The sequence below is a fragment of the Emys orbicularis genome, chromosome 19 (assembly GCF_028017835.1).
Source record: "Emys orbicularis isolate rEmyOrb1 chromosome 19, rEmyOrb1.hap1, whole genome shotgun sequence".
In the NCBI taxonomy this organism is placed as follows: domain Eukaryota; kingdom Metazoa; phylum Chordata; order Testudines; family Emydidae; genus Emys; species Emys orbicularis.
Window position 1 is genome coordinate 13,379,786 of NC_088701.1, and position 12,441 is coordinate 13,392,226.

At 52.4% G+C, this 12,441-nt stretch overlaps 1 protein-coding gene across 1 annotated transcript in view; it reads right to left on the minus strand.

The window, feature by feature from the left end:
* Positions 1–12,441, minus strand: part of PDE1B (phosphodiesterase 1B) — a 141,560-nt gene that overhangs the window by 14,447 nt on the left and 114,672 nt on the right. Inside the window, exons 2-5 of the mRNA XM_065419298.1 lie at positions 9,252–9,365; positions 6,271–6,453; positions 5,657–5,723; positions 4,840–4,956 (exon numbers count right to left, since the gene is read on the minus strand). Of these exons, the coding sequence (XP_065275370.1) occupies positions 4,840–4,956; positions 5,657–5,723; positions 6,271–6,453; positions 9,252–9,365 (481 nt within the window). The remainder of the gene's footprint in view (positions 1–4,839; positions 4,957–5,656; positions 5,724–6,270; positions 6,454–9,251; positions 9,366–12,441) is intronic.

The window sequence follows — 12,441 nt, forward strand, 5'->3', positions numbered from 1 at the left end:
ATCTATTCTAGACCAACACACTGTCAGGCTTCCAGCCCCCTTGGGCCCCCGCACCCATTGTGGCTGCAGAAGGGAAGCCCCAATCTGCTAAGCCAGGGTCCTTGACGGACATGCCATGACTGTGGGGCCCGTGGGAAGGTCTCTGGGATTGGGGCTCGACTCTGCTCTCAACAATCTGGAGCACCGCCGGCGACTCCCAGCAGATGTGTGGCAAAGAGCAGAGATGGGCCCTGGAAATCGGGCCCTGCAGGGCACTTGTGCTGCCCAACGCAGCACCACTGACTCCCTTGCCCATTGCAGCCCTGTGCCCACTCCAGCCCCTCCCACCCAGGCACCCAGACAGGGCTGGCTCGGAGTTTAGTACATCAGTTGGAAGTAACAGAGGAGAAGGACCTCAGAGTATTGGTTGATCACAGGATGACTATGAGCCGCCAATGTGATATCGCCGTGAAAAAAGCTAATGCGGCCTTGGGATGCATCAGGCGAGGTATTTCCAGTAGAGATAAGGAGGTGTTAGTACCGTTATACGAGGCACTGGGGAGACCTCATCTGGAATATTGTGTGCAGTTCTGGTCTCCCATGTTTAAGAAGGATGAATTCAAACTGGAACAGGTACAGAGAAGGGCTACTAGGATGATCCGAGGAATGGAAAACCTGTCTTATGAAAGGAGACTCAAAGAGCTTGGCTTGTTTAACCTAACCAAAAGAAGGCTGAGGGGAGATATGATTGCTCTTTATAAATATATCAGAGGGATAAATACCAGGGAGGGAGAGGAATTATTTAAGCTCAGTACCAATGTGGATACAAGAACAAATGGATATAATCTGGCCATCAGGAAGTTTAGACTTGAAATTAGACTAAAGTTTCTAACTATCAGAGGAGTGAAGTTCTGGAATAGCTTTCCAAGGGGAGCAGTGGGGGCAAAAGACGTATCTGGCTTCAAGACGAAGCTTGATAGGTTTATGGAGGGGGGGGCATAACGCCTAATTTTGGCAATTAATTGATCTTTGACTATTAGCGGTAAATATGCCCAATGGCCTGTGATGGGATGTTAGATGGGGTGGGATCTGAGTTACTACAGAGAATTCTTTCCTGGGTGTCTGGCTGGTGAGTCTTGCCCACAAGCTCAGGGTTTAGCTGATCGCCATATTTGGGGTTGGGAAGGAATTTTCCTCAAGGGCAGATTGGCAGAGGCCCTGGGGGTTTTTCACCTTCCTCTGCAGCGTGGGGCACGGGTCACTTGCTGGAGGATTCTCTGCACCTTGAAGTCTTTAAACCATGATTTGAGGACTTCAATAGCTCAGACATAGGCTAGGGGTTTATTACAGGAGTGGGTAGGTGAGATTCTGTGGCCTGCGTTGTGCAGGAGGTCAGACTAGACGATCATAATGGTCCCTTCTGACCTTAAAGTCTATGACTCTATGATGCTAACATATATTCTGCCCCACATGATCAATGCTCGGACAGTAACAATGGCAGCTCTTGGCACGTGACCCCTGCCAGAAGCCATTTCACCTCAGGGCAGCTCCCTGTACCCAGCCTGGCACTGAGTAGCCAGGACCCCTGAATGAACCTGGGTCACTGATGTGGACAGTCTCCTCCTCCCAGGTCCCTGTGTGGCAAGGCATCCCAGCATGCATCACTCCATGGTGCCGTTGTGTGCACGTCTCCTGGGTGCGCTGTCCCTGTTGGGGCACCACGCGGTAGCTGCCTGGATTTTCCCAGCATGCACTGAGGCATGCACTCAGGCAGTGTGTCTGGGGTGGATGCATGGTCATGCTGCAGCAGGAACATGGCTCAGACACATTGGTGCCACCTTCTCGGAGGAGTTGGGCACTAGCTGTTTGCATGGATGGGCCAGTGCCTGAGATGGCCCCTTTCAGCCACACTGAAAAGCCACCAGGGGATGCGATCTTGGGAACCACAGACCCCTGTCTTCCCCTTGCTCCGCGGCTCTGGATCCAAGAGTGCTGAGGGAGTTGGTGGATGTGATTGTAGAGCCATTGGCCATTATCTTTGAAAATTTGTGGTGATTGGGGGAGGTCCCAGATGATTGGAAAAAGGCAAATATAGTGCCCATATTTGAAAAAGGGAAGAAAGAGAACCCGGGGAACTACAGACCGGTCAGCCTCACTTCAGTCCCCAGCAAAATCATGGAGCATATCCTTAAGGAATCCATTTTGAAGCACTCGGAGGAGAGGAAGATGATCAGGAACAGGCAACATGGATTCACCAAGGGCAAGTCATGCCTGACCAACCTGATTGCCTTCTATGATGAGATAACTGGCTCTGTGGATATGGGAAAAGCAGTGGATGTGATATATCTTGACTTTAGCAAAGCTTTTAATACGGTCTCCCACCGTATTCTTGCCAGCAAGTTAAAGAAGTATGGATTGGATGAATGGACTATAAGGTGGATAGAAAGCTGGCTAGATTGTCGGGCTCAATGGGTACTGATCAACAGCTTGATGTCTAGTTGGCAGCCGATATCAAGTGGAGTGTCCCAGGGGTCGGTCCTGGGGCCAGTTTTGTTCAACATCTTTATTAATGATCTGGATGATGGGATGAATTGCACCCTCAGCAAGTTCGCAGATGACACTAAACTGGGGGGAGAGGTAGATACACTGGCGGGTAGGGATAGGGTCCAGAGTGACCTAGACAAATTGGAGGATTGGGATAAATGAAATCTGATGAGGTTCAACAAGGACAAGTGCAGAGTCCTGCACTTAGGAAAGAAGAATCCCATGCACTGCTACAGGCTGGGGACCGACTGGCAAAGCGGCAGTTCTGCAGTACAGGACCTGGGGATTACAGTGGATGAGAAGCTGGATATGAGTCAACACTGTGCCCTTGTTGCCAAGAAGGCCAACGGCATATTGGGCTGTATTAGTAGGGGCATTGCCAGCAGATCGAGGGAAGTGATTATTCCCCTCTATTGGACACTGGTGAGGCCACACCTGGAGTATTGCGTACAGTTTTGGTCCCCCCACTACAGAAGGGGTGTGGACAAATTGGAGAGAGTCCAGCGGAAGACAATGAAAATGATTAGGGGGCTGGGGCACATGACTTACGAGGAGAGGCTGAGGGAACTGGGGTTATTTAGTCTGCAGAAGAGAAGAGGGAGGGAGGATTTGATAGCAGCCTTCAACTACCTGAAGTGAGGTTCCAAAGAGGATGGAGCTCGGCTGTTCTCCGTGGTGGCAGATGACAGAACAAGGAGCAGTGGTCTCAAGTTGCAGTGGGGGAGGTCTAGGTTGGATATTAGGAAACACTATTTCACTAGGAGGGTGGTGAAGCACTGGAATGGGTTACCTAGGGAGGTGGTGAAATCTCCATCCTTAGAGGTTTTTAAGGCCTGGCTTGACAAAGCCCTGGCTGGAATGATTTAGTTGGTGTTGGTCCTGCTTTGAGCAGAGGATTGGACTAGATGACCTCCTGAGGTCTCTTCCAACCCTAATGTTCTATGATTCTATGATCCCAGCAGGTGATCCCTGCTCCCTGCTGCAGAGGAAGGTGAAAACCACCAGGTTCCTGCCAATCTGACCTGGGGAGAAAATTCCTTCCCAACCCCTAAGCTGGTGATTGTATGACCCTGAGCACATGAGCAAGACGGGTGTCTGCATCACACCTGGACAACGGGGAGCATTGGAGAGAACAGGAAAAGCAAGCGGAGCTGTTCACACAGACCTCATCCCCATCAGTTACTGTCAATGGGCGAACGCAACCGGCCCAGCAAGGGAGGGAAGAAAAACAGTCAATGCTTGCAAAGACATGCACAGACATGCACACCCGGGCACACACACGCACAGACATGCACACCTGGGCACATACACACAGACATGCACACCCGCGCACAGACACACACACCCGGGCACAGACACACACAGACATGCACACCCGGACACAGACACACACAGACATGCACACCTGGGCACATATACGCACTGACATGCACACCCGGACACACAGAGACACACAGACATGCACAGCCGTCACATACACACAAAGACATTCACACCTGGGCGCACACACGCACAGACATGCACATGCAGACTCACAGGCATGCATACTCCTACGCCACACATGCATGCATATCCATACTCATGCACACATATGTGCAGACTCATACACATACATGTGCATATGTAACCCAGGCCTGCTGGGTGTGGCACTCTGTCCCCCTCTAGCGGTACCTAGCCCAGCTAGCGATTGATGAGTCTGCTACAGCCTTGGCTAAGAGCCACGTGGTTTTTAGCTCATGCAGTAGAGACTCATGCATTTAGCTCCAGAGGTCCCAGGTTCGATCCTGCTCGGTGTCTGTGGGCATTACACATACACATTCACATGCACACACATACCCACAGATGTGCACGTGAACCCTACCTAAGCCTTTGCAGAGCCGGGAAGGTTGGCGTAACCACTCCATTCAGTTGGCTTAGAGAAGAACTCAGGGGATTTCTCCTCTGCAAGGCCCAGCCCTTCATCAACACACAGAGGCCAGCACCCAGCCCCAGGCATGGGTTCAGGGCTGCTGTGACCCCACCGGGCCTGTTCAGGTGCTGGCTCTGCTGGCCACACCCCTGTACCGTGTCCCCCAAACCTCCTCTCCAGCTGAGCGCTGGGGACAGATCTGGGCTGTGTAGAGGGTTGGAGATCCTGGTATCACTCATGGGCTCCTGTTCCACTGCCCATTGGATCTTCCAGCCCTCTGGGGCTGAGTGGGCAGGAGGCTGCTGATGGAGCATGATGGGGGCAGGGGGCTGGGGGCTGGTGATGGGACATGGCAGGGAGCAGGAGGCTCGTGGGGGATGAGGGGGGAAAGGTGGCAGGCTGCTGACCTTGAAGCGGCTGTTGAGGTTGTGTCTGGTGAGCAGCTCAAAGACAATGGTGCGCAGGGCGTGGTCCTCCGTCACTCTGTTCAGCGCAAACACATCGAAGCACCACAGGTCCAGGGTCTGTGGGGGAAAGGCAGAGCGGAAGTCACATCTCCGCCCCGTGCAGCAAGGCCGGCGAGGGACAGGCAGCTTGGCTCAGAGCAGGGCCGTGGCAGGCAGGGGGAGCACAACCTGAACTAGGCTCGGAGGAGCTGGCACAGGGCTAGGCTGGGTCCCATTCCAGGTGGCAGAGTTACATCCAGGTGGCATTTGAAACACCCTGTATCTAGCACGGGCAGCATGAGCTGTGAATGGGTGCAGGGGCAATGTGTATGACCTAGAGAAGCAGGAAGGGGAGGGGCACCGACACCCCAGCTAAGGGTAGGAGGGGGTTGTGCCTGTGGTTGTGGGGGCCCTGTCCATCAGCCTGGCACAGCCCTGCCCAGCCGATACAAGCAGGCCCATGGTGGGCATGTCACAGGAAGAGGTGATGGGGATTTTCAGGTGCTGAGAGGGGACAGGGCTAGTGTGACACGGCAGGGCTGGGCCGAGTGACCCCTCCCAAATGAAGGGCATAGTGATGCAGCCTTCGCAAGGCCAGCTTTGGCTCTGCCAGCATGGGGCAGAGTCATGCTTGGCTCTGATGGCCGCAGGGAAATGGGCGAGCAGCACAGAGGATGCCAGGTGCCGCTGGCTGCAGCCTCTGCCCCCATGGGAGCCATCGCCCCTCGCGGGGTCAGGGGCATGGGGAGCAGCAGGCACCTCCCCTCCCCGCCATTACCTTCAGGCAGTTGATGACAGAGGTGGAGTAGTTAGGCCCCACAGCTGTGTACGTCCGGCGGAACATCCTGCAAGGAAAGGGAGCAGCAGGTGAGACTGGGCCCTGCTCCCCATTTGCCAGAAGAGGCCGTTAAGGCAGGTAGCCAGCCCAGTGAGGCAGATCCCCTGCCATGTGTGGGGAGGGGTGTGTGTGATCCTGCTCGACCCTTCCCCAGAGTCTCAGAGCACTCAGCAGATGTTCAGCCTCATTCTCCACTCCCACACCCAGTATGGGGAGCATCCCTGGGCATAATATGGGAAACTGAGGCACAGAGAGGGGTGGTGACTGGACTATCTCCCTTCCCAGAGCCAGGAATAGAACCCAGGAGTCCGTCTTCTTGCTCCCCGACTCTAACCACTAGATACCACTCCCCTCCCAGAGAGTCCTGGCTCCCAGTCCCCATGCTGAAACCACCAGATCCCAGTCGCCTCCCAGATCCAGGAATAGAACCTAGGAGTCCAGGCTCCCAGCCCCATCTACCAGGCAGGGAGCTTTCTCCCTACATGCCAATACAGCACCCTGCAAACTCCCCATAGACAACCCCCGCCATGCCCCCTCTGCCCCCAGCTCCGAACCTCTCGACGAAGATGCCGGCCTGAACGGCGTGGACGATGCTGCGGAACTTGGGTTTCTCCTCGGAGCGCCGGCCCTTAGCGCGGGTCTGTTGGGTGAAGGTGGAGGCCAGCCAGTCCCGCACCTCCGACGGCACTGCATCCGACTTGATCTCCTGCAGCTCATCCTCTGTGTCCAGGATTTGCCTGAAACAGAATCTGCCAGTGAACCAGGAATGGACACACACCACCCCCCACACTCCATCTCTGTACACTCACCCCTCATATGCCCCTATCAGCACAGCCCTGTGCCCTATACATGCCATGTGCCATCTACAATACATCCCTGTCAGCATGGCATCCCATCGCCTTTATGTCCTCCTCCCATATATCCCTGTCAGCATGGCATCCCAGCCCCTGTATGTCCTCCCCTCATATATCCCTGTCAGCATGGCATCCTATCCCCTGTATGTCCTCCCCCCCATATATCCCTGTCAGCATGGCATCCCATTCCACGTACGTCCTCCCCCCATATATCCCAGTCAGCATGGCATCCCATCCCCTGTATGTCCTCCTCCCATATGCCCCTGTCAGCATGGCATCCCATCCCCTATATGTCCTCCTCCTATATACCCCTGTCAGCATGGCATCCCATCCCCTGTATGTCCTCCCCCCATATACCCCTGTCAGCATGGCATCCCATCCCCTATAGGTCCTTCTCCCATATACCCCTGTCAGCATGGCATCCCATCCCCTATGTGATGCTGGCATATCTCGTGCCAGCACATGTCAAGGCCCCCATGACTCAACTGAACACTGACAACTACGTAGCTGGAACCAGTCTGGCTCACTTGTGTGTTGTATTATTAAAATAGGTATTAGAATTGTATGAATGTTTAGACTTTATGAAATGCTTGTGAGTTGCTGCAGCATTAATCTCACTTACAGCATCTGTATCCCATTTGGTCTGTAACTGTAAATCATCAGACTGGAGAGAAGCATTAAGAAGTGTGTAAATACAAGTCTCTAACAGGAGGTGTTAGCTCCTGCCCAACTAAGGAGGCTGTGATAAATGAAGCGAGGGGGGGCTGCTCCCTTTTATGGACACCCAGCCAGCCAGTTAGCTATAAAGTCCCTCTTGGTGGCTGTTCTCTGCTTGCTTTACCTGTAAAGGGTTAACAAAGTCCCCCAAGTAAAGGAAAGGGAGTGGGCACCTGACCAAAAGAGCCAGTGGGAAGGCCATAACTTTTTAAAATGGGGGAAAACTTCCCCTTTGTCTCTGTTATTGTTCTCCGGGAAAGAGGGGAACAGGGAGCAGTTATGCTATGAGAAGCTTTAAGCCAGGTATGATCGTAGATCATCAGATCATACCTAGAACTATTTATTTGGAACCCCCAAATGTGTAAGTAGATCAGGAATGTTTAGAAAGACGCAATTAGGTTTAGTTCTGTTTATTTCTTATGGCTAGTGGACTCCTCTGTGCTAACCCCAGATGCTTTTGTTTGCTCGTAACCTTTAAGCTGAACCTCAAGAAAGCTATTTTGGGTGCTTAGCCTAAGTTCGAGATGTTTTTCTTTCTTTTTGTTTTTAATAAAATTTACCTTTTTTAAGAACAGGATTGGATTTTTGTGTCCCTAAGAGGTTTGTGCATATGTTGTTTGATTAGCTGGTGGCAACAGCTGATTTCCTTTGTTTTCTTTCTCAGCTCTTCCCTGGAGGGGGGTGAAAGGGCTTGGGGGTACCCCACAGGGAGGACTTCCCAAGTGCACCTTTCTGGGTCCCAAGGGGTTTTTTTGCACTTGGGTTGTGGCAGCATCTACCCATCCAAGATCAGAGAGAAGCTGTAACCTTGGGAGTTTAATACAAGACTGGAGTGGCCAGTATTAATTTTTAGAATCCTTGCGGGCCCCCACCTTCTGCGCTCGAAATGCCAGAGTGGGGGATCAGCCTTGACAGAGGCCCGTCAACACCGAACATCAGAGGACAAAAGGCTTTGCTGATCGCTCTCCCCCACCATGAAGAGGAGCCATGCAAGTGAATTCCTCCCAACAGCTGAATGTACAACTCGATGCAGAAGGGGGAAAGAAATAAAAAGTGCTAACAAGGAGGAACTGTAACTTTTATACTGCTTGGACTCTGAGAGGCAAGGATTGTTAGGCAAAAGATCCCCAGCTTCTTAGCCTGGGTTAGCCCAAAAGGACATATGAGCTTGCATATTATAGAAGTGTCCATTACCTTTTGAAATTTAAGATCGGAACTCATTTGTGTATGTTTACCTGCTTTAACCTTGTAAATAACTCTTATTTCCTTTCCCTAGTTTATGAATCTGTATATAGTTTATTATAGGATTGGCTACAAGTCTTGTCTTTGGTGTGAGATCTAAGGTGCTACTGACCTGGGGTAAGTGGCTGGTTCTTTGGGACTGGGAGTAACCTGACTATTGCTGTGATCCTTGGTGTAAGAGACCATCTGTCACAAAGACAGGCTCACCTGGGTGGCAAGACAGATCAGAGTACTCAGGGGGACTGTCTGTGACTCCATGGTTAGGCTGTTACATTGCCTGAGGAGTTTATACTTGATAACTGATTGGTGAAATCTAAGCACAGAACTCTCAAATAATTTGGGGGTTATGTCCTTGTTCTTAACAGTCTGCCCACAGGCTGGTACTCATGCTCTTGAGCCGCTGCAGGACAGCTTGACACCCTATACACTTCCCCTCCATCTCCCAGGCAGCACAGCACCCTGTTCCTATACACAGCCCTATCAGCACAGCACCCTGTCCCCTATGCACCCCCCACACACACCCCTGTCAGCACAGCACCCCATCCCCTATATACTCTCCCTCCATATGCCCCATCAGCACAGCATCTCATCCCCTATGCATCCCACCCACCCCTGTCAGCATGGCACCCCATCCCCTATACATCCTCCCCAGGAGGGAGTGTCCCCCATGCACCCCCTAGTGTCCCCACGGGGCACTATGGAGCAGGCACACCCCAACCTACCTGGTCTCATCAATGTAGACAGCCTCTAGCAGTGAAGCTGTGTACTCCAGGTTCTTCTTCAGTTCCACGATGTTCACCTCGCCATTCTCCAGCTGCTTCACCATGTACCTCAGCCTGCAAAACAGGACAGACCTGGGTCACCCCGTGCCTGTGCCAGCATCCCCTGCCTGCCACGGGGGGAACTGCTGCCTGGATCCGTCAGGGCTGGTGCACTGCCCTTCCCCCAGCACACACACACCCTGTCACGGCCCTGGCACTCACTGACTCCTGCCAGCCCACACAGGGACAGCAAGAGCCCTGCTCACCTGCCGAAGGGGAGGCCCTTGGAGCTGGTATCCGAGCCACATTGGCTACAACAGGAGCAACAGACTCCCATTGCTGCACACACACCAGAATCAGCAGTGGAGCTAGACCCTGGAGCTTCAACTCCAGGGCCCAGCGAGCTGGGGAGTCGCTCTGCCAGGGAGGGCAGTTAGCAGCCAGCTCCCACCCTGGAGGCCTGTTGTCCTGCTTCTGCTGCCAGCATAGATACGTGTCTAGATGCTGCACAGACGTTCATTCCAAGACATAGATGCCTGGGTTTTGCCCTAGGGCTAAGCGTCGGTGCTGGGCTGAGAACCCACCAGCTTGTCTCACCCAGCTCTCCAACGGAGCAGCACTATCAGCTACTAGCACACTGCTCTCCCTATGTATGGCCATATAAACCTCAGGGGAGCTTGCTTATCGAATGCAGTGACCCTGTTGGCGTCACTAGGCATAGCTACCAGGTAACTCGGGGGGGCTGGAAGACCATAAGTGCCGATGAAACCCCCCTGCTCTGGGTCTAAGTGAGCCACAGTAACTCCATCTTGTGAACTTTAACCAGGCTCCATGCTAACAGCCTAAATGCTGAAGCAGAATATGTAACGGTCAGCTTTTCTAGCAGACAGCTGCAGTTTCGCTCACACTAGCAAACGCAGTAGTGATAAGAACGGGAGAAAGAAGGGGGGGAAGACTGCGTGCGCATGGGCCTGCGAAGGCCAAAGATAAACATGCGGACGAGAACTTTTTTAACATGCCACAATGTAATGCCTGCTGTAACCACAGTCGGGCAGGGAGGGGTGAAGGGGAAAACAGAACAAAGGCTTACACACAAACAGCTTGGAATATAAAATGGGAAACTTGCTTGTATTTGCTGCGCTTGATTTGAGACATGTTGGTCTCCTAGTGCCTATTCAGAGCTCTTGAATAAATTTGGTTTGCTTCTCCACCCTGGTGTGTCTATTGGTGCGGCGCACACCGGGCAACGAACCCTGTTGCCCCCTCGGGGCCCTCTGGGCCGGCAACAGTTTTGGCGCCCAACGTGGGGCACGAGGCTAAAATTTAGCCTTGCCCGGATCCCTCCTGGCGGCCGACGGATTACGGCGACGACTGACGCCCAGCGCGCACCGGTGACTTCATCGGGGGCCTCGGCGGAGACGTGGTGTGATCGACCCCGGAGGGCACAATGGTGCAACGCACACGGACAGTGGAGAAGCAGTTGTGGGCGACGGTGAGGATAAGGTAGGAACAGTCCAGTGGGGACTTTTACCTGTTTTGACCTGGGGACGCCCAGTGTCTCCCTAGAGTATGGGGCAGGGACAGAGTACAGCCGGCGGGGCACAGTGTATGCCCTTAGAATGCATTCTAGCAAATTGGGATGTGTTTGGGTCAGATTCGATGCTTAGAAGTAAATTAAAAAGGTTCTGTACAGTTGACTGGCCTCCATACCAGCTAGAGTGCCAGGAAAGGCCACCAGAAGGTTCACTTAATTACAACACAATCCTTCAGTTACTTTTGTTTTGTCAGCGAACTGGTAAATGGAATAAACATCTCTCTGCGTATACGTTTATGATGTTAAGAAATAGGCCTGGTATTTGGCACAAGTGCCATTTGACTCCGACAAACTCGGTAGTACCTGCTGCTAATCCCCAGAACCCTCCCACAGTTGTAATGGCAGAATCGGTATCCCCTTCGGCTCCAACACCCCCACAGGCTCCAGAGAGTACCCCCTCGGTGGGATTGTATCCGTTGAGTACTGAGAATGTGGTAGCCCGTCCAGGAACACAGGATCATGCAGCCCAGATTGTGCCAGTGTATTCTCATGTTCCTTTTAACCCAGTGCACCTAGCTGCCTTTAAGGCAGAAGCAGGGGAATTCTCCACGAATCCAAGCAAGTTTATTTCAATCTTTGAAGGGTGTCTAGCAAGCCATAAGCCTGACTGGGATGATTGCAATATACTTATGAGAACCTTGTTGTCTGAAGTGGAGCGGAATCAGGTTATAGCTAAGGCTAAGAAGGAGGCACAGAGAAGGCATTTGAGGTTTAAAAAGGAAAGCTATTGGACACCAGAGGTTGTACCGAGTGGAATCCTCAAAAGTGGGTGTGCTCGTCCTGGTTTGTTGCTTCAAAGCTCTGTATAGAAGTTATTTTACTGGAAGGGTGTATAATGGCAATGTGTATGTGTTCATTGTTGGGAAAAGGTGTATGAGTGAAGAGTGGAAGTTTCCTTTGGAGGCTAAAAGAAGCCAAGAAAGGGAGAAGGAAAAAGCACAGAACGAGTTAACTGGAAAATATAGCTAGCAAGCTCAGTCATGCTGGCCCCATCCAAGGACATTGTTCACAGCTAAGACTTGGCTGACAACCAAGAAAAGGGGGGGCAGTATACCCATTTCTCGGTCCTAGATTTCCAGAGACTTGGAGGAGTGTAATAATTCGGACAGAGTCCTCCTTCTGCAATATGTAAATGACTTGCTAATTGCCGCTGTGGGTCTGATCCCTTGTCTCAAAGCCACTGTGAGCCTCCTGAACTTTGTTGGACTCCGAGGATACCGGGTAGCTCGGAGCAAGGCTCAAATTGCTCTCTCAGAAGTACAGTATCTGGGATTTCACATAAGGCAGGGGGAGAGGCAGCTCTCAAACGAAAGGAAGGAGGCTATCTGCCAAGTTCCTATCCCAAGCAACCGTAAACGGCTCAGGGCATTTCTGGGCATGGCAGGCTTTTGCAGAATATGGATCCCAGAGTATGGACTGTGGGCTAAACCTTTGTATGAATGTGTTAAGGGAGCGGATCATGACCCCTTTTACTGGTCCCCAGAAGCGGACAGGGCATTTAAAATCTTGAAAAGGAAGCTGATGGAAGCCCCAGCCCTTGGTCTGCCGGATCTCTCT